General features: G+C 42.5%; 1 protein-coding gene and 1 non-coding gene across 4 annotated transcripts in view; one reads left to right on the plus strand and one right to left on the minus strand.

Annotated features, from left to right (window-relative positions):
- Positions 1-22,634, plus strand: part of RFFL (ring finger and FYVE like domain containing E3 ubiquitin protein ligase) — a 68,748-nt gene continuing 46,114 nt past the window's right edge. Inside the window, exon 1 of one of the 3 annotated variants that reach the window (XM_068529569.1) lies at positions 1-190. In XM_068529569.1, coding sequence (XP_068385670.1) covers positions 1-190 — 190 coding nt within the window. Of the gene's footprint in view, positions 191-239; positions 404-20,343; positions 20,464-22,634 lie in introns of those variants that run through there. The other 2 variants (XM_068529571.1, XM_068529570.1) reach the window with 2 other exon arrangements.
- Positions 13,193-13,265, minus strand: TRNAG-ACC (transfer RNA glycine (anticodon ACC)). Its single transcript has one exon. It is a non-coding gene; the product is annotated as a tRNA-Gly (tRNA).

Consider the following 22,634-nt stretch of genomic DNA (forward strand, 5'->3'; position numbering starts at 1 on the left):
ATGGGTGGGGGCGGGCAACTTCCTGGGGCCGGCTGTGAGGATGTCGCGACCGTCCCCGGGTGCCCCTCAGCCCCGGAGACGCCGCCGCGGCTCAGCCCGCAGCCCCCCTGCCTGAACCGTCCGCGGCCCGGATCCGGCCCCTCCCCACCCCTCCCCTCCCAGGTGCGGGCCGGGCAGGCGGCCGCGGCAGGTGAGGAGGCGGCGGCGGCGGCGCTGGGTTCCGCAGGGCGCCGGGCCTGGGGTGGGGTCCCGGGGGAGCCCGGAGTCGGGGGCGCTGCTCGGCCTCGGGTCTCGCCACGCTGTGGTCCGGGGGCGCCTCCTCTGTGCGGGGCGCGGCCTGAGACTCTCCCTGCCTACAGGGGATGGGGGACGCCCTGCCTCGCTGGAAGTCTGCGCATTCAAGGTAGCCCGCACCTGTCCCATTAAAAGTCCCCTTAAAGGAAGCATTTCACCTGTGGGGGCAGTAACGGGAGACGTGTGTTGTCAAATATTTCCAAACGCCCTACAGATCGGCACGTTCAGTTGGCTCGTGGGGGAAAGATGCCGCTTTACAGCATAGGAAACCGAGTCAGGTACGCGGCGGCCTGCGTCTGCATTTTAAGGAACTAGCCTGACCCAGCTTCCTAGTGCAGGAGCCCTGCGGGCGTGTTGGAGGAAGGTGGAGGCTGGAGTTTGGAGGCTCGATAGAGAAGTTTGGGGATGTGGTTCTCCTCTCCCCCCCGCCCCCCCGCCGCCCCGCCCAGGGTCCACTGTTCTCTCTTTTGGGAGTTGTCCTCTGTTCATTTGAGGTGATGTGTGTGAGGTCGCCGGTGGCTAAGACGGAGAGGGACATGGGGCCTCTGTGCAGCTGGCTGCCCATGAAACATTTGACCAGGCTTGGGGAAGTATGCTAGACCTGGGGAACCAGAGCGTCGCAGACATCTGCTCAGAGCTTGATTTCAGGCTGGCAGAAGATAGAAACAGCAGCATATTTTCTCCTTTTTTGTTGGTCTGTCATTTGTTCTAGGAGAAAAAGCTGCTTGTGTAATCAAGGAAGAGTGTACCTTGCTCCTTCCAGTCTACCCCAGGGAAGAATTATTGTTAGCTTGGAAATAGGGCTTTACCCACAACTGCCACTTTGCACCCTGGCTAAAGGGCACTGTTAACGTAATGAACAACATCCCCAGGTGCATGTGGCCTTCTAAGAAAGTAAGTTCCTTGCCCATCCCTGTTACAGGTGGTTTGGAGGACAGAGACTTCCTGTCACCCCTGTTGGTGCAACTGTTTGGGGAGCAGTTGTGGTTTTCCTGGTGACAGTTCAAGTTACTGAAGTGTGGCCAAGGCTGTCACTTATTGGAACCTTTTTCTAGGAATGGGAGTAGGCAGGGGACATGCTGCTGGGCTGAGTTTGTGTACAGAATTCTAGGGTTGGGAGCTAGTTCACGGGATTTCAGGTTTGACAACGTCTTTATCGTTTTTTCCTGATTGCATTCTTTTTCACGTTCAAGGAAATAGATGATGGAAAGCATTTCTGAAACGTCCTGGCATATTTCCTAATAATTCTGGACTTCAGAGTACAAGTCATAAATTACAGTTTATTTAGAAGTGTTATTTTCTTAAGTTTGAAAATTGTATATGACAGTTGCAGCTTGATGTGGCAGGGCTAACTAATAACTTGATTGTGCATGAAGCAAATTTCCATGTAATCTAGGACACACACACATTTTAATGTCTATTTAGTTTGGAAGATCAGCCCACTAAAAACTTTCATATTGATCAGGAAGACAGCTGTTATCCCAACTGTTTACATTGGGATCGGGGATTGTAAATCTTCTAAATTGACTTAATTTAACCAGTTGCTAAAATAACCTGCAGAAAAAGAGAGCTGTTCTCAAAGAGGTTAGAAATTAATTTGTTTTCAAAACTTTCTCACGGCCAAGCCAGTTGATAATAACTCTGCTTAGCACAGTCTAATAGGAATGCCTCTTTAAGGCCTCTTAAAATAGCAGTGGGAAAAGCATTTTCAGTAACCAGCATTTAAAAAGACAAAACAAACGGCAACAATAACAAAAAAGGGCACAGTTTCTTCCCTAATTACATGTCCATTGTGATGTTTAATACAGTCACACCCGTCTGTAAGAGTGTTGTGCCTAGAACTTTCTGAAAACACCTACATAAACCTAAGGAGTGTTAAGGGGACTAATTCCACCTTAATTTTTTATTCTTAAAATAGTTTTTTATTCTTTACTACTGCTGTTGTTTTAAAGGTAGATTAGAGACTTTTATATTAAACTTGTACTGGCTATAGTGTTTAAGTTTTGGGAGGAAAGATTTAACGTCTGCACCTTGAATCTCATAACCCCTGCAATACAGAGCTGAGTTATAATTTAGAGTTTAATGAGAATGCATAGTTTAAATTGCTGTTGCTGAAGTCTCACGGGGCGAGTTGCCTCATCATTACTGTTTGGTAATGTTACTGGTTATTAGTTTTGTTTGGTTACTGTTTATTGGTAGTAGTGACTTGTGTTTATGTAAGAAAGATTCTGGCTATTTGAAGGGCAGTCTTTTCATATCCAAACACACAAATTCCCATTGCTTCAATAGGGAGGTGGTGCGGTCACTTTCTTGTTTTGTGACTATATTATTTGGAGTTTTAAAATCCTAAAACTAGTTGGGCTCTTAATAGGATATCCTGTTATATCTCACATGAAAGCCATCCTAGATAGGTAGGAATCATCGGCCTTATGTGTTGAAAGACCTCAGCTCTCCCAGTTTCCAGGATTTATCAGTTGCCATGGTCAGGACAGTGGTTTTATCTAATCCTATGATGCCATTCTTAGCTTAAACCCATTATCCTCATTTATCTTTGTTAAGACTGTCATGAAGTTTCTCTGCTTTCTGTAGTTCAGGTTGAATATTCCACATTTTTGATGCATTTGGGCCTGTTAACGTTCTGAATTGGAGCAGTTAAGAGAATCTGCCTGTCTTTAAACATTTTCCTTTTTCGAGGCAAGCATAAAATCTGAGTTTCCTCTGGGGGAAACTAGCTCTTTAAAAATCTGATAGGAAAACAAAAGCTGGTTTTTCCAGCTTTTTACCAGTATGAAGTCTTCCTAACCTTTCCTTCCTTTCTGGTTTTGCCAGTACAGTGATTAATGACTAGTAGTGAATGATGGACCAGAGGCATTGGGAGATCTTGAAGTCTCCTGAATCCTAAAAAGGTCACATTGTATTCAGTGCAGCTTTAGTCTTTTTAGTGAGTTTTACTGCAAGGAGTTCTCCAAAGCCAGCCACTCCTTAAAAGATTTGGTACCTAGCAGTTTCCAACTGAGTCACTGAGGGGTTCTTTAAAAATACAGATTTCCCAGTTCCACCTCCTGGAGATTTTTTTTTTTTTTTTGAGTGGATAAGTGATGACTGAGAATCCACATTTTATTTCATTTTAATTAATTAATTTATTTTTGGCTGCATTGGGTCTTCATTGCTGCGTGTGGGCTTTCTCTAGTTGCGGAGAGCAGGGGCTACTCTTCGTTGCGGTGCGTGGGCTTCTCATTGCGGTGGCTTCTCTTGTTGCCGAGCACGGGCTCTAGACGTGCGGGCGCAGTAGTTGTGGCTTGCAGGCTGTAGAGCGCAGGCTCAGTAGTTGTGGCGCATGGGCTTAGTTGCTCCATGGCATGTGGTATTTTCCCGGACCAGGGATCGAACCCATGTCCCCTGCATCGGCAGGCGGATTCTTAACCACTTGGCCACCAGGGAAGTGCCAAGAATCTACATTTTAAAAACCACTCTGGGCATCTGCTTCCAAAAAGCTCCCCAAGTGATTCTGATCTGGACCCGGGTTTAGGAGCCACTGTTGCATTGCTTTGAAATTCTTTATAAATTGGTAGTCCCTTTAAAAGCATCATTATGTTATTCAGGATGTTTGATTTGCTAGAATAGCCCATTTCCTAGTCATGACAGATAACAAAGAGCTTTTATAACTTTTATGTAAATTACTTTACAGAGAGGCCCCCTCTGCTGTATTATCTGTCAGGAGTCATGAGGGAGGGTTGGCAAAAGTAGCTTCCTTTATTTCCTGAGTGGACAAATGAATGATAACGTGGAAACCACTGGAGGTCTGAATGGGTAGTCAAGTCTAGTTCTGATCAGTGTTGGATAGGAGAGCTGCCTGGGAATTCTCTGTATGTAGGATTTTAAAATAAAGCCAACTTGCCAGATGTTTCATTTCTACATAGCTGAAACGCTTATTGGAAATAATGGATGCTTAATAGGCAATAAAATTTAGTCGCAGGTCTTTTGCTGAGTTCATGGATGGAAGAAAAATTGCTGAAATACAGAACCCTCTGACTTAAAGCAGAATCAGGGCATTAAATGTGTTAGTTAAGGATTTAAACTTGGGAAAAGTGTAACAATTTAGGAAATAGACAAACCTGTTTTGAGTCCCAGCTCCTCCACCTCCTGGCTGTGCTACTTTAGACAGGTTACTTAACCTCTGTGGGCTTCATTTTCTTCATCTGCAAGATGAAAATCATACCTGGTAGCACTGTTCTGTGGACGAAAAGAGAGACAATCTCTTCTTTGTACATTGTACGGAACTCAGTGAATGTTCTCTTCTCCCACTTTCTCATAGGATTTTTATTCCGTAGGCTTAAGATGTCTTTTGAAATCTGGCCTTCTCTCTATCTCTTTCCAGGAATATCTACTCGGTCAGCTCTTTTAGAAAATGTATGAAAGAGTGAGGACTGAAGTTAAGAACTAGAGAATATGGGAAAGAGGAATGAGTCATAGACACTTGAAAAAAATTTTTTTAGAACGAGTGGAGTGTAGGCATATATCCAGAATTACTGTCTGCGGGAATGATGACATTATCCAAGTTCTGCCTCAAGTATCTGGGCGGTAGTCTGGGAGCTCAGCTCAGGCTACCGGGCTTGGAGGGTGGCCCCACTAAGTAGCACCTGACGGCCCTTTCTTTCCTCATCTTCCTTTCCCCCCTCTCGGGCTCTTTTGTTTCTCTTTCCCTCTCTCCTCCCTTTCCCTCTTTTAAACTGCCCTTCCTCTCGACTTGCCAATCATGGCCATAGTAATCACAGACCAGGCCCCTGGAACTCGAGGCTAAAATAGGTTGCTGGTTGCTAACACCTGTCTCCCAGCTAAATGAATAGGCTCTTTTGTGGGCAGGATGCTAAAAAAGCTGATTAGTACAATACTGGCTTAAAGGACCTATTAATGATCCAACATATGTAAATCATGGAGTGATTTAAAGCCATTTTAGAGATTTGTTTCTTATACTCTACGTTAATTTTTTACATTGAATTAGGATGTTGGCTGAATTTTTCCATGTCAACCATGAATCTGTTTATTGCCTAAACGGACTGATTTTTGTCATATTGATTTGGAATCATTTATATTCTAAAGAAGTTTCTACCCTTAAGGGCCTTTGTATTGTTCTGCAAATGTCTAACTAGCGTGTAATACAATTAAAGTTTTGTTCACTGTGCTGCTGACATAATTAATTTCTGCTCCTTATATATTTCTCTTGGAAGCTGGGAAATTAAAATACTAGATTTTGCACAAAACTGCTTTTTTGAGGGGGTGATTTTACTGTCAGTTGAACAGACTTAGGCCCGAGGGTACATTTTTTAACGTCTTACTTAACTTTCCTGTAATAGTCTCTTTCTCTCTATAGAATTAATGTATAATTGGCTATTTAAGCATTCAGAAGAGACAATGTTTGGCCTTTACCCCGTGATTATATTTTTTCCTATATCTCTTTTGAGGAAATGTGTGTAATTTTTGGAAACTCCTAAGTATATTACCATTACGTGAACATGAGAACTTTCGCAAAGGCTAGAGAATGGAGTGGTTTTCTGAGATAAGCTGTATTATTTAATTCCCTCCCCAAATCACTGCTGTGTTCTTTTTTAGATCATAGTGCTTGCAGACCTTGATGTGAAAGTGGAAAGGCTGTGATGCCTGGCAAATCCTCTTCACAATTTTTCTGTGATGCGTTTCACAGAAATGGCTCTAGTCTTCAGGAACAGAAATCACTCTCAAGGAGACTTTACATTTAATTACTCTAATCCGCACTTAATTTCCTACAGGATTCTTGGAGAGATTCTCACCAGGCTGCTGATTTCATGGAGTTACGACCTATGAAGGTTTTTTTTATCTCGGTTAAGCCTGCTAACTTTTTTTTTTTTTAAAGGGAAGGTGACCTTGGTCTGGTAATTTCTTCATTGTCCTCTCCTGTAAAAAGATAAGCAAAACCTTCTGACTCTCTCAGCAGCCTTTTTCAGCAGCTACCACCCATGTGCTGAATTTGAACTTTACACAATTTTTGTTAAGCTAGTGGCACTTGACTTTTGAAAGCTGCCCCCTCCAGTGCTATAGGTTTAGCTGGCATCTCCTAGTTTAACATTCACATGCCTTTTCTAGAATTGCATATAATTATTATATGCAATTATAATTATTATATGCAATTTTAATGTTTCATTATCTCTGGGTTGTGGAGTGGTCAGGTCTCCTAGGGACAGCGGATCCAATCAGACTACTTGGAGCCAGTCTGATTTGCTGAAACATTTTAACTGTCTTGATCCACTTTGAAGAAATGCTGCCTAGTCATCCTGAAATTTACAGGAAGTTAGGCCAACTGGAGGCTCTGCTGGCCTCTGAATGGTTAAATGTAATTCGTTAGTAATCAGCACCATTGTTTATTTGCAACTGCTGGGTTATGTTAAAAGACTTGGAAAAAAAGCTTTTCTTAAGTAAGTGGAGCGGCCTCCTCTCCCACCCCGCCCCTTCTTGTTTTACCCTTTTCATTTACTTTGAAAAATCTTTCCACTCTTCCTTCTGATCACATGCATGGAATGTGATGGAATCAATATATTTTATGCTATAGGAAAGCTTGTTTTCCCTCCAGCAATTTCTGTGAATTCCCCCCACCCCCTTTCAACTTTCATAATGATTAAGATATCTGCTTGAGAAATAACCATGCCTCATCTTCTGTTGACTTACAACCTTTTCCAGGGTCTTGAGTCAGTGGGTCCATAGCCAATGAATTATACCCCCTCTTGACCATGCTCAATTATTATATTCATGGTGTGGAAGAAGATCCACTAGAGCATGAGCCTTTATTCCAAAATCCTGGACAAAAGGAGCGTTCTGATTTGGGGAAAGAGGGTGGAGTGTTTTCCAGGACTTTAGAGGGAGTGGGTCAGCCGAAGTTCAGCCAGTTTGAGGAATCCTTAGTCAAGGATGGTTCTCAGGAAGAGGGCGGAATTGTCTTGGAATTGATTTTGCAGACCAGTAGCCATGGTTTGGGCAATTTGGATTTTATGGAGGTGAAGAGGAACAGTTCGGTGTTAAAGTTTTGTGCCAGGGTGTGGGGTGGGAAGGAATAGCTGCAGGGCCTAGGACTTGCCCAGTCCGCGGTGGAAAATTCTTAGGCCTTCCGGTCCTCTCACTTCTATCTACCTCTCTTTTTACCTTTTGGGCATGACTAGATTCAGGTGCCATTCTTGGTCATTTGTCATATGCTGATGGAAGTACCTGCATAGTCATTCTGTGTCAGAGCTGAAGTTTACCTTAGCCAGTGTTTGCTGCAGAGCTGGTGGGGAAAGGGGTCAAATGTTCCCAGAGAGCTTGACAGAGGGCACTCCACCTTCCCTACCACCCTCACCATATGGTTGGACCCAGCACTCCAGGTGATTCTGAGTCATCACCCCCACGCCCATTGATCTAGTCCAGTGTTTCCCAACTGTTTGGACTGTTGACATATTTGCAGACCGGCTGCTTGAGGAATAGTGACAGTGAACCAGCCAATTAATGGGGGACGTAAATATGATAGTTTTGCAGCTTCACCTCCAGATGATCTTCATCAGATTCCTAAATTTTATTTATTTGATTAAACTTTTTTATACAGCTTATCACGATGTCTCTTGTACTACCAAAACTAATATTAAAAGTGAAAATATGTTGACAGTTACATCTAATTTGGTTTTTGAGATACCGGCTATCCACACCTGCACTGTTATTTGTGGAAACGCTCACAAATAGCCGCCTGAAATCTTTCTGCTCAGCTCATCTTTTCAGAAACAGCACAAACATAAAAATAAGCCACTAGTTTTGTTTGGGAGGGACTGGTACAAAATTCAAGAGTTCTGAATATCATGTCAAGAAAGCAGTTCTTGGACTTCCCTGGTGGCGCAGTAGTTAAGAATCCGCCTGCCAATGCAGGGGACACGGGTTCAAGCCCTGGTCCGGGAAGATCCCACATGCCGCGGAGCAACAAAGCCCGTGCACCACAACTACTGAGCCTGCGATCTAGAGCCCACGAGCCACAACTACTGAAGCCCACGTGCCTAGAGCCGGTGCTCCGCAACAAGAGAAGCCACCGCAATGAGAAGCCTGCGCACTGCAACGAAGAGTAGCCCCCGCTGGCCGCAACTAGAGAAAGCCCATGCGCAGCAACAAAAACCCAATGCAGCCAAAAATAAATAAATAATTAATTAAAAAAAAAAAAGCAGTTCTTGATGCCATAGCATGTAAATGTTTACATGCATTTTGATACACATTTGGTCTTCCCAACCAAACATCATTTTTTTAAATGGGGAAAAATTGAAATTTTTTGTTACATATTACTGATATTATAAAAGTGTATTAAAATATTTTCTATAAGTTTTAATATACTGATTTAAAAATACTTTTTACCTAAAATAATTTCTTTATTGGGGTTTACACACAAATTGTGACCTTTTTTTTTAACCCCTAGAGGCATTACTAAGATTATTGCAGTAGATCTCAAATTTTCATGTGTATCAGAGTCTCCCGGGTGCTTGTAAGAAGTGCAGTTTCCTGGTTGCTAGCCCAGACCTATAGAATCTGGGTGTTTGGGAATGAAGCTGGGGATTCTGATGTAGCTTATCTGCAGACCACACTTGGAGAAAGTAATACTGTCAGAAGGAACCACACATTAAAAAAAAATGATAATGTTGAGAAATGCTGATGTTAGGGGGCTGCTTTTATTCTGCAGAGGAGGAATTCAAGGCACAGGGAAGTAAAAAGTCTCCAATTCACCCAGCGTCTCCAAGTTAGTTGGATCTTGAAGACCAGCAGTGAGGTCTTTTGAGTCTAATTGGGTACTCTTTCCATGAGGTTACACTGTGGTGTACCTCCTTATTGGTTTCTCTAATTGCCCTCAAATCAGAAGCTGTAGGATAGGGCAAGGGTGCTTTGATTACTTCAGAACAGTAAGTGACACAATTGGCATTCAACTGTGTGAAAAGTTAGTGCTTCTGAAACTGGTGAAGGACCAGCTTTGTAAAGTGCTTTTTCAGTCTGTTGCCAACTAATATTTTTGTAAAGTACAAGAAAAATGAATTACCAGGAAGTCATGCACTTGCATGCACAGCAGTTCATACCTACTATGAATTTTTTTGTGTTTACCTTGACACGGATGTCCATGGAGGGTGTGTGTCTGCACACTTTGAATAGCTTTGTTCTATTATAGGTGGTTCTGAGGACGTCTTAGGAACTTGGTAGCAGAGGTCCTTGATTTTCTTCCTTAGGCTACCTGTAATTGAGGCAACCAACTGAGAACTCCCTACCTGGAGAGAGAAGTTCTATCACTTGGTGATTTGCTAGATCAGAACCACGATTTTAATACTTGAGGATGAGGTGAGGATACTTACCTTTAATATATTTAAGAATATATTGATAGACCTTGCATTTTGTGCCTGTATTAGGAGGGTATTTACCTCCTTTGACTAAATATTAGAAGGGAGTTTCCAACTTATTGGCCTGTAACTTTACTTACAGTTAATAAAGATGCTTAAAGGTGGGAGACAGAAAATGAAATTTGACGGTGTGCCATTTCTTTGAGGCACTTCAGCGTGTTTGGTTTTTAGAAACCTTTTGTAAGTAGTCTAGGAACAAGCATTACTAGTTTGTGTGGCTATAATGTCAAAATGAGTGTTGATTTGGAGCAGGGGAAAAAAATCTCTCCATGCATGTGTTGGGTCCTGGTTTAATTGCTTGGTTGGATGAAATGTCAAACTTGATAGATTATTGGAGCTGTTATTTTTATTTTGGTGGTTAAACAATAATGAAACTGTTTGGATGTTTGTGGGGAACACTGCTCCCTGTGTCTGGACTTTGCTCTGGAGAAAGTTTCAATTGTTCAGAAGCAATACTAGTTAGAAAATGCAGCTTCTGTGGCTCCTAGCACAGCTGTCTAAACTATTAGCTGTATTGGGGCCTTTGGACAAGCATTGTTTAACACTTTTGGACACAATTTGTGTTTCTGATTCCAAAATGTCTGGATGTTGCTGAATAGTTGGGAAACCTAGAAATGGGAGAGAAGTGTCTAGCTTAAGTCAAGCCTTTTTTCTTTAAGCATCTCTAGAACAAACTCCATCTTTCTAACTGGGGTGGGGAGGGGTGGGGAGGCTGTGTGATGAGGCTGGGCCTCGCTTTCCTAGTTACTGTTCAGTAGAATAGCATGTGTGCCAGCCTACAGAGGACTTTGGTCATTATAACCTTATGGTACTTCTCTTTATACCCTATTTTACCTGTATAAAAATTATCGGTAGCTATTGTGTGCTTTTTGTGTGCCAAGGACTTTGCTATATGAACTCATTTAACCCCTCCCAACAATTCTCCGAAGTGTAGGCACCAATATCTGTGTTCCGCAGATCAGGAAATGTGGCACAGAGAAGTTGAAATGTGCCTAAGGCCACACAGTGTCTGAACCCAAGTAGTCTGGCTGGAAAGGTCAGCTCCCAGCCACCAGGCCCCAGCTGCCTCTCACTCCATCAGCTCATCTAATTATGATTACTTATCAGAATAAGTCTTTAGAAATAGGTTCTATTTCATAGAATGTGGGCTTAAAATTATCCTTTTATACATGGGCCTCCTTGTGTGGAAAGTGATTTTAGAATGTTATTAGCAGTATTTGTTATTCCTTTACTAGTTTTAATTCCATTAGCACTGAAGGATTTTTTTTTTGGTCTTTTTTTTTTTTAAATTTTTGGCTGCGTTGGGTCTTTGTTGCTGCGTGTGGGCTTTCTCTAGTTGTGGCCAGCGGGGGCTACTCTTCGTTGTGGTTCGCGGGCTTCTCATTGCGGTGGCTTCTCTTGTTGCAGAGCACGGGCTCTAGGTGCGTGGGCTCAGTAGTTGCAGCACACGGGCTTAGTTGCTTCGCAGCATATGGGATCTTCCCGGACCAGGGATGGAACCTGTGTCCCCTGCCTTGGCAGGCGGATTCTTAACCACTGCACCACCAGCAAAGTCCTGAAGGATTGTTTTAGTTTATTCCTTGTTCTAAAATTGTAATTGTATTTGATATATCAGCCAGTCACCCTCAAAAGCACATTTGGCTAAACACCTGAAGCATTGGGTTAGAGGAGAATTTATTGGTGGGTTTTCTTTAAAAAAAAAATTTTTTTTTTTGTAGTGTCTTTCTGTTTTTCAATAGGCCTTCCCAATAAATTGACCCCTGTATAGGATACTGTAGATGTTGGTGGCCCGAGGGTCCTCGTGTTGTAAGTGATAGTGGAATAAACGGTGGTAGACCACTTTCAGTAAGAAGCCCGGATGAGTACAGAAACTAAAACTTTGTGCCTGAGACATGTGACCTGCTTTCAGTACATGTGAGCCCTGGCTGGGAGAATCACAGAGGAAGCATCATTTCAATTTTTCCACTAACCTTTCCCTCACATTTGGAGACTGCTACTGAGACTTTTGTAGGAAAAACTGTTTGTAGTAGGAAGCCTGTCACATGTGAGGTGCCCCACCCCGGTAACCACGTCTTTCACAATTTATGTGTCTGATCGCTGCAGTTTTCAGATGCTTTTGATTTCAAGCGGGACACTTTGGGCTGAATGCTGAGCTTAAATTGCAGTGAGAGTTCTCTCTGCATGGGTTACTTCCGCTGCCTCCTGGCTCATCGCTCGTGGCCCTGGGGAAGCTCAGATAAAAACACCGGTAGAGATGGGGCACAGGTAATGCCTGAAATGTATTTTAGGTGGTTGAGCCAGCAACGGAGTCATGCTTAAACAATCTTTTTTTTTTTTTTCTGGCATAGTGGGGACGGCAGAATAATATGAAATGTGCTTTGCCTTACAAACAATTCACCTTCCTTAATTCTCCATAGTGGTTGGACAGTTGAATGAGTAATTGTAATTGCACATTTATTGTCACATACATCCCTTTTCCCCCAACCAATCCTTGGCAACCAGTAATCTGTTCTCTATCTCTATAATTTTGTCCTTTTTGAAATGTTATGGAAATAGAATCATAACAACATGTGGCCTTCTGAGGTTGGCATTTTTCACTTAGCATGATGCCCTCCATCCAAGTTGTATTTAGTAATGTATTTAATAATGCTTTTTATTGCTAAATAGCATAAATAGTATGGATGGATGTATCACAGTTTTTTTTTTTAATTGAAGTATAGTTGATTTACAATGTTGTGTTAGTTCCTAGTGTACAGCAAAGTGATTCGTATGTATACTTTTTCATAGTCTTTTCCATTATTGTTCTTGACAAGATATTGAATATAGTTTCTTTTTAAAAAAATTAATTAATTTATTTATTTTTGGCTGCATTGGGTCTTCATTGCTGCGGGCAGGCTTTCTCTAGTTGCAGCGAGCGGGGGCTACTCTTCGTTGCGGTGCTCAGGCTTCTCATTGCAGTGGCTTCTCTTGTTGCAGAGCACGGGCTCTAGGTGCGCGGGCTTCAGTAGTTGTGACACGCGGGCTCAGTAGTTGTGGCTCGAGGGCTCTAGAGCACAGGCTCAGTAGTCGTGGTGCACACGCTTAGTTGCTCCACGGCCTGTGGGATCTTCCCGGACCAGGGCTTGAACCCGTGTCCCTTGCACTGGCAGGCGAATTCTTAACCACTGCACCACCAGGGAAGTCTTGAATATAGTTTCTTGTACTATACAGTAGGACCTGTTGTTTATCTGTTTTATATATTGTAGTTTGTATCTGCTAGTCCCAAACTCCTAATTTATCTCTCACCTATCGCCTTTCCCCTTTGGTAACTATAAGTTTGTTTTCTATGCCTTGGATGTATCACAGGTTTTTTAAAATTTAATTACTTAATTAGGTTATGCTGGGTCTTCGTTGCGGTAGGCAGGCTCCTTAGTTGCAGCTCACGGGCTCCTTAGTTGTGGCATGCGAACTCTTATTTGTGGCATGCATGTGGGATCTAGTTTCCTGACCAGGGATCGAACCCAGGCCCCCTGCATTGGTAGTGCAGAGTCTTAACCACTGTGCCACCAGGAAAGTCCCTGTATCACAGTTTTTTAACCATTTACCTATTGTAGGGCATTTTGGTTGTTTCCAGTTTGGGGCTGTTACAGATAAAGCCATTATGAACATTTATGTACAGGTATTTGTATAGATACAAGTTTTAATTTCTCTGGGTTAAATGCCCAGGAATGCAATTGCTCAGTCTTACAGTAAGTGTATCTTTGGTCTCTTAAAGAAGCTACCAAACTATTTTCCTAAGCCCTGTACCATTTTACAGTCTGATCCACCAGCAGTGTATGAGATCCAGTTTCTCTGCATCCTCATCAGCATTTCATATTGTCCCCCTTTTTTAACTTTTCTAATAAGTAGCATATCTGTTTTTTAAGTTCGTCAGACTGCTTGTAAAACTGACTTGACAAAGAGCAAAGATTTTTGAGTCGTGGTTAGCCCTTCATGTGGCTCTTTCTCTATACAGTGTTCAGTGGTCTGTTGACCTGCTTTTTAATCCCCTGCCCTGGTGTCCCTGAGAGGAGAAGACTAACCGGGACTAACCTGGGGGAAGTGAGGACATGAGCACGAGACTCAGTCTCCCCCTAACCTGGCAGGACATAGCACAGTACTGCTTCTGGCTCAGAATGACGACAAATGAACCAACAATGCTGTCCCAACACTATGAATTCTGGTTGATTCTTATGTTTGCCTCAGTGAATATAGCCTTAAATATGCTGAAAATTTGGCTCAGAATGGCCCTAAGAACTTGTTCAAATTGTTCTGTTTCATTTTCTTCATCAAGTGGTCTTAGGTACTTTATTTCTGGTAATGTTAATTAGCTTATACTCCTCATTTAAATACTAAGATAGCACAAAAGTATATGTATAAAGCAGAAAGTAAACCTCCACCCGTACCAAAAGTAGCACTGTTAAGTGGTTCTAGACTTTCTGACTATTATGTTTTGTATCTCTCTCTCTGTATATATACATATGTATGTATACTGTGTGTGCTATGTGTGTGTGTGTGTGTGTGTGTGTTCTCCACCTGCTATTCTGTATTCTCCACCTGCTGTTCTGTACTGCTTTTTTTTTTTAATGGATAATATACTGTGGGCATTTTTCCTTGTGATTCTTATTTTAAGTGTTTAATGCCTGCGACAAAACTTTGGGTTCTATTGTAAAAGGGATGAGAGAAATACCATTGAAAGACCCAAACAATATGTATTTTATTCCTTGTTACATGGGTTTGGGTTGAAATAAGGTTATGGCTTTATTTGTAGGTAAATCCTTAGAATTCTGGGTGTTGGCATCTATCTGTCCACTCTATTATGAATAATGCAAGTCTAACTTTATGATGTGATCTCTTGCAGAACCGTGAGGGAAGCAAGAACTGTGAGCACAGTAGTCCTTAGAGAATGTATAGTCCTGTGGGTATTTGTCTACTCATTGGCTGCTTAGTCAGATGGAGTGTTTTCTTAAGTGCTCCTGAAATGCACGGCGCAGTTTTTATTTTGAAATCTCTCCTTCTGTCTTCTCTGCCTCTTCCATTACTTTGATTACCTTGATGGGACATTCAAGCTGTGCAGTCTTACCCTTTTATTTCCATAGCCTACAAAAGCCAGTTTGAAGATTAACTGTAGGTGAACAGGTAATTTATCTGCATGGCTAGAAATCACCCATCAAGATGAAACGCATGTCAACAAAGACCCCCTAGACTTGGGGACCTGAAGGAAGGTAACTTAATCTTGTGGCATTTGGAAACCAGGGTGAAAATTTAGGAAGTTTGACTTATTGGAGGCAGAGCATGAGTATGAGGGTGGAGAGACAGAGAAAGAGAAGGGGGCGGGGAGGGGGGAGAGAGGGAGAGAGAGAGAGGGAGAGAGAGAGAATGTGTGTGTATATTTGGGGAAGAGAAAAATCCAGAGCTATAGAGTAAATAAGAATTATGAATTAAGGTAATCTTCAAAGTTGAATTACATAATCTTTGTTCTGAGAGGGTGGCTACTGGGGAATAGAACATGAGCTTACCAATTACTTCATTATGAAGCTCTTGGAGTTGTTTAGGTGATGGAGTTTGATGACAAGGGCCTTTTCCCTGCCCTTCTTCTGTATTAGCAGCACAGGGGAAAAAATGAAGAAATAGCTTTGTATAGAAAATTACACCCGTCGAATGGTTCCAAGATTTCCGTTACCAGGTTTCTAAAGTGAACTGCCCAAGATAGCAGTTTAGTCACGTTGCTGACTTCCTTTCTACCAATCTTGTCATCAGGTCATCAGGCTGTGTCCTGTCAGCTTTGGAGTCTTCCTTTTCCTTCAAAGTGGGCTTGCTACTTTTTCAGTTCCTGACATTTACTAATCTAGTATTTCATTGTGCCTGAGGTAGGCAGTTGCTGTACCCTTGATGTTGGCTACCTTTCTTCTTTTTGTTTTTGTTTTTGTTTTTGTTTTTAATTAATTTTACTTTTTATTTTTTGGCTGCTTTGGGTCTTTGTTGCTGCGCGTGGGCTTTCTCTAGTTGCGGCAAGTGGGGGCTACTCATCGTTGCAGTACGCGGGCTTCTCACTGCGATGGCTTCTCTTGTTGCGGAGCACGTGCTCTAGGCACGCGGGCTTCAGCAGTTGTGGCTCGCGGGCTCAGTAGTTGTGGCTCGCGGGCTCTAGAGTGCAGGCTCAGTAGTTGTGGCGCACGGGCTTAGTTGCTCCGCGGCATGTGGGATCTTCCTGGACCAGGGTTCAAACCCTTGTCTCCTGCATTGGCAGGCGGATTCTTAACCATCTGTGCCACCAGGGAAGTCCGATATTGGATACCCTTCTGCACTATGAAGTATTATGCCACAGTGGATAATAAAGTGCCCGAATTACATTATAGAACAGATTCTGGTAACTGCAGCCCCGGGGACCGGCGTGGCTGGCGTGCCCTCCTGCAGCTCGGGGGTGGTTTTGCCACAAAGTGCTGTGAAGCAGGTTGAGCCTCATTCAGTGCCGGTTCCTATATCTGAACACTAAAGTGGCTCGTTAAAGATTAAAGGGACTGCCCGGTTCTTCTGGCCCCAAGACGGAAGGATCCCCGCCATGGCGACAGCCGCTGTCTCCCAGGAGAGGCCATCTTATCCAGCAGGGCTGTGCTTCCAAATGTTACAGTAAGCCTGCAGTGGACGATGCTGTGGTGATAAGTTGCCATTTAGCTGCTCTCGACACATGAGCTATATAGCATCCCATGGTTTGAATGTCTGGGCAAAACTGCCTCATCAGGAAGTCAGAAGCCTCTACTTTCAAGCCGTGCCTTTGGGGAGGTTTTTCTCCTTTGTTCTATTTGACTGTTCTGTTGAGTCAAATGAACTTTAATTTTCACAGTCATAAAAATTCCATTAAGCCCCTTGTACTGCATCCCAGGTGTGAAAATGTCTCAGTCTAACAGGACTGTGGGTGACAGCGAAAATCCTTAAGATAAGTAGTTAGGATAATTGCCTCTGGAGGCTTGAAGAAAATAATGGTCCAGTCAACAAAATAAATACAGTTCAATTGTTATGTTCTTGATGGTTCTTGTGGGTGAGGGGACTAATGTCTAAGACCTGCTCTGTGAGACTACTGTTCAGTTTGGTGGTCTTTGGGGAAAAAAAAACCCCAACTTTTCATTTTGGACTTCCCTGGTGGCGCAGTGGTTAAGAATCCACCTACCAATGCAGGGGACACGGGTTTGATCCCTGGTCTGGGAAGATCCCACATGCCACGGAGCAACTAAGCCCGCGCCACAACTACTGAGCCTGCCCTCTAGGGCCCGCGAGCCACAACTACTGAGCCCATGCGCTACAACTACTGAAGCCCGCGTGCCTAGAGCCCGTGCTCTGCAACAAGAGAAGCCACCGCAGTGAGAAGCCCGCGCACCACAACGAAGAGTAGCCCCCACTCGACGCAACTAGAGAAAGTCCGCGTGCAGCATCGAAGACCCAACGCAGCCAAAAAACAAACAAACAAAAACTTTCCATTTTACAGTGCTTAGGGAACAGAGCTATGACCTGTCTCCCAAAACACGATCCAAGGCCTCTCTGTGTCAGAATCACTTGGGAGAGGGAGATGCTTATTAAAAATTCCGATTCTAGGGGCTCCTTCCACTTCTGCTAATTCAGAGTGTCTTAGAGACTGGGTTGGGAAGTGATCCTTTTCAATAAGCACCACTGTTGATTCTTAAGTACCTCTAGAGTTGATTCTCGAGTATCCTAAAGTTTACTTCATTTTTCATGCCTAATTTCTGTGATTTATTAGATGATAGCTAGTTGGTTGACATTCATTGTCTTTTTTGAAGAGTAGGTACTCTAGTTTAAAAAAAAAAAAAAAAAGGTTATAAGATCCCTGAACATCCAAGATTAGAATTTAGCAGTGTCTCTAATTATCAACAAAGTGAGAAAGCCACTGGTTCTTGGAAATTTGGGTTTATCAATTCACTGTCTTCTCAATCAGAAAAAGGACGTGGGGGGAAAGAAAAAGGATATGGACATAAGTAAGATTAATTTTGTTAAAAAGAGGAAATGTACAGTATTATTTAAGATGCTAGGAATGGGGAAGCAGGTAAAAGGAGGCTGTTGAGAGGAAAGAGTGAGAAGGGGAAAAGATTAAAGTAGGTATAAACAGTAGAACATTTAAAACTTTTAACTGAATTTTAAATTACTAAGTAATATCTGAATATATGCTTGTTGTAAAATGTATTCAAATACTGGTAAAGCTAAATAAAATACCTCCTTGATCTGCTCCCATTGCACTTCCCTCCCATATCTCTTTCTATGTATTTGGTAATTTTCTATGGATTTGGAAGACTACAGAATCCTAAGAAATGACTATTTTAATTTCTTTTGACACCTGCTTGTTGTTTAAAATGTTAAGAAATATCAGAAAACGAACCAAATGTGGGCTATAAATGGCATTACATATTTCTGTTGAAGTAAAACAGTGGGTATGGTGTTTGCAAGGTGTGTGTGCATATATACATACATACATACATACTCGTACACAAAAGCCTACATGCACACATACCCATGTTAAATATCTCTTGTGACCACACAAAAAGTAAGTCTATATAGCTTTGGGTGTGAATTAACTTTGTCTGAGTTTTAAAATAATATATTAAAAAATATATATATATATATTGAAGGAACTTAAGCACAAAGCCACAATTATTTTGTTTATTTCTCATACAGTCTCATATTCTTGGAGTTTTCATATAACCTTATAAAAGCTCAAGTGCCTGAAGCCGTTAGTTCAAGTTTAGCATCTTTTTAGAGCTCTACACGTGTAATCCTCAGCCTTTCCCGGCTAAGAGAAGGAACTCAGGTGGAGTATGGTTATATTCAGGGGAAACTGATGGAAACTGTACAGAAGCCCACAGAGGGAAGCGATAATCTGAGACAGCCGCCCTCACCTGCTGAGTGGTGCTTATCTCAGCAGAGTTAGGAAGTTCTGATGCTTCTGTTGCTCTTCGCATCATTTACATTTACTTCCTGGGCACAGAACCATCTGGATTTTCTCTTCCTCATTTAAAGTCTACTAATACAGAATGAGTCAGAAGCTTTTAACAGACAGTATTCTATTTTTGTTTCCGTATTTGTCTCTACTGTATGTACCTTGAGAGTTGCTCCGTATTAGGATGTTTGTGACTTATCATCAACTACAGAAATATTTTTTAAAGTGTGGTCTGTGAGATAATGGTTGTCAACTGCTCTAAAGATGCTTTTATCGTTTGAAAAAGACTAATTAACACATACTGTAGGAAAACTTCTTTAAACACAGCTAATTTCTGGAAAGGAAAACACTGAAGGGGAGGAAGTAAAAGAGGGAACATTTTTAAAACCTTCTAAAAGGCCAGTGTGGTTATCCTGTTGGAATAATGTAATTAAGGGGCATTGAGTTGGTTAAATAACTTTTTTTTTTTTTTTTAAACTAGCCCCGTGAAAAGGAATAGAATTAAATAGCATAGTTTTTGAACCCGAATTCTGACAATCTGCATGTACATTTTAACGAATCCTAACATTTATTGAATTACAGGCTGGATTGGCAGCTACATCCAGAGGTGATGCCTTGAGAGACCTACCTGACAGGATGAACAAGGCTAGCCAGGTGTGGTGGCCTTGAATGCCCGTGCTAAGGAATACCTGATGACCGTGGGAAATTTTGAGCAGGGAACAGAAGGATCTGATATGAACTTTAGTTTCGTTCTTGTCGAATGAAAACACGGAGGAAGCAAGGACTTAATCTTTTGTTTTCTTTGTCTAGCACCATTGTCAGTTCTAGCCCGTCAGGGCAAATTCAATGATAATTAATAGCTGTTGATGAGCCAGTCATTCTAGAATCGATTTTTTAATAAGCTGGCCAATAAATGAGAATGGACATAAGTTTAAGGATTTTTCTTTTAAAAGTAAGTGTTAATGTGTTTTTCACAGACTCCTGTGTTCCTTAAACATCTAGTAGGTGTGATGGTGGATAACTTAGCTTTAGCATAGAGAATGTGGCAGCTGATTAAACAAACAAACAAAGAAAACCCTCCTATGTATCTGTGTTAATTAGAGAACATGAGTTGTCTAAGGAAACAGAAAGGTCGGAGAGAGCCTGGTGGGGAAGAAGAACAGTGAGCCCCGTCAGAGCTGACAGAATCCACCCTAATGATTTGACCAGCTAGCCATGACTGGGCAGGTCCCCCCATGACTGGGCATCCTCTCACCCAGATGTTCTAGTTTGTAAATGCGAAGTGACTTCTTTATCAGCCTCTTGGGGAAATCTCCAGAGCTCGTGGACCTGCTACCTTCAGTAATCGTGCTGTCTGTCCTGAGCCCCAGGCTGTTTTCAGGTGATATTTCAGAAGGTGACTGACCACTGGAGCTTTTCTGGGAGACCAGCAGCCGGGGAATGAGGTTCACCTCCCCCTAGTAATCAGCTTTCGATTTAAAAGAAAAATCAGTGGGGCGCCTCTTCTTTTCTAGGTTGCAGTTGATTGCGGTTGGCTCAGGCTGAGTTGTTTGGGAAATGAGTTTTGCCTGGCATGAGTCAGCACTGCCCTGGGTAAACCGCCTGCTCTGTTGCAATCTTGCTTACCAAAGATACGTCCCCAGGCAGCACCATTCACTGCCTGAAAGCCGCTGCTGCTGGTTCCTGAGATGATCTCATCTGAACCCGGCTCCAAGGACCTCAGCAGCGGCAGCAACGAGAGGCAGCTTGCTTTCTGCCCTGGCCATGTTTTGAAACAGGCAAAATCAGGTAACCCCAGACTGTTTTCTCTTAGTGTCTTGAGCTAGACTGAGCTGATGCAGAAACTGGGAAGAGCCTTAGTCTTTAGAAGTGAGTCAACACGTTATCAATTTGGATATCTGAAAGTCCTTCAACTCTTTGGAGGGGATGTTAAGGGAAAAGTTTCATTTCCTTTGGGATCTGGATGTGGTTTTGGACCTAATAAGACCGTGTATTATATAAACCTTAGAGAAATCAAACAGGTTTACGGCTTTATCCATCTTTTGCTGTTGTAGTCTCTATTCTTTCTGTGTCTTGTGAGAAATAGTTTAGTCAAACTAAACCATTGTTAAAGGAAGAGAGAGGGGCAAACATATTTGCTTTTCTGCTTAATAATTGTGACTCCTGAATTGTAGAAAGCACTGTCTTACCAGTGAGTTTCTGAGGTGTTATGAAGACCCTCCCCTCATCCCTCATTCTGTTCAGACTGCTGCCCTATCTCCTTCCTGCTCTTCGCCTCTAAACTTCTGAAATCTTCAGCCTCAGCACCAGGCAGTAGCCCTCCTTAAAGTTTGCTCCTGTTCCTTACAGTTACCCCCAGATGGTCCATGTTCACTCTCTACTTCAGGCCTTTGCACAGGCAAGCCTTCTCTGAGACACCCTGCCCCAGCTTAAGCTGGCCAACTGGCTTAACTGGCTGGAGCCTGAAAATCACTTCTTCCATGAAATCTCTTCTTACTCACCAAGACTGGATGAGTACTCAAGAGCATCCTGTGTCTCCTCGATTGTAGACTATATTGAGAAGCGGCACCTGTTTTGTTAGAATTATATCCATGGTACTTGGCACATAGTAGGTCCTTAGTAAGGGTAGAATGAGCTCGAGCCTCCATTGTACTTCCTCAATTCTGATCCTCTTAGCAGCTCTTTGTTATTTTGTTCTTTTGGCTTCTACCCCCATTACCCTATTCCTGTTTTCCTGAAGATTACAAGTAAACTCCTAATTTCCAGACCCAGTGTTCTGGTCCTGATTTCAGCCTCCATCTTACTTAATCTCTGCCTAGCATTTGGCACTATTGAACCATTCTCTTTTTTCCCCAGCAGCCTTCTTCCTGTGGCTTTGTGGCCACCTTGTCTCTTCTGAGTTTCCAGAGTATCCTTCCATTATTTATGCTTATTTTCTTTTGATTATCCCATAAATGTCGAGATGCTCCAGGGCTTTGTCTTGGGTTTCTTTTCACTCTTTTCCCACCCCCTTCCTCTAAGGATCTCAAATATGTCCGTGAATTCAGCCATCCTCAGTATGTCTTACCAGCCCAGCTGTCTCTCCCAAACTTCAGATCCTTATTTCCAACTTGACAAATCTTGACAAGCTTTGTCCAACTTGACAAACCTACTAGGTTTGTCTTAAGTTCAACACATACATAACAAGTCATTATCTCCCCTACCCAGTATCTGTTATCTGCTTGTATTGCTGTATGTTTGAACTCTGTTAATTATATCTACCAAATCTTCCTCTTCATTCTTTTTATGCCTCACATCTCTAAATATGATAAATCTATGGTTGCTAAACCCTCTTGATTATATTGGCATACTGTTTGACGTGTGTCTTTTCTTCATTCCCACTGTATTGCTTTAATTTATCATAGGTTAAAAACTAGATATTTTGTTTAACCAGCCCAATGGCTTAAAATTTTATGTGTGAAGACTTTTAGGCAGGGCCTGCATTCTTCCAAGATCACAGATAATCACCATTCTCCCAGATGTTACACAACGAAGATGTCACATTTGACCTACTTTGCCTCCAGGAATTTGAGTTTGTAACTTCTTATTCAAAGCCTTATCAAATCTTGACTGTGCTTTTGTCACTGCACCATAGATCCTTCTCTGCTCCAAACTTTCATTCTTGTTGCCAAAGTTATGTTCCTAAAGGCCAAATCTAATCTTTTCATTCACGCGTTTCAGAGTGCCATTTGTTCTCTGTTTCCTACTTAGCTGGATTGGGAAAGTCCTTCACAATTTGACCCTATCCTACCTGTTACTCATTTTATCTCCCTCTCCTTTTCCCAGCCATTTCTCTCCTCTCCAACCTCACTGAACTCTTCATTTTTCCAGTCCCTGGTTATACCACATCCTTTTAGGACACTGTGCCGTTTCCTGGTGGTTCTGCCTCCTCTCTGACAGGCAAAGTGCTCATCCCCAGG

The sequence above is a fragment of the Eschrichtius robustus genome, chromosome 20 (genome assembly GCF_028021215.1).
Source record: "Eschrichtius robustus isolate mEscRob2 chromosome 20, mEscRob2.pri, whole genome shotgun sequence".
Lineage (NCBI taxonomy): Eukaryota > Metazoa > Chordata > Mammalia > Artiodactyla > Eschrichtiidae > Eschrichtius > Eschrichtius robustus.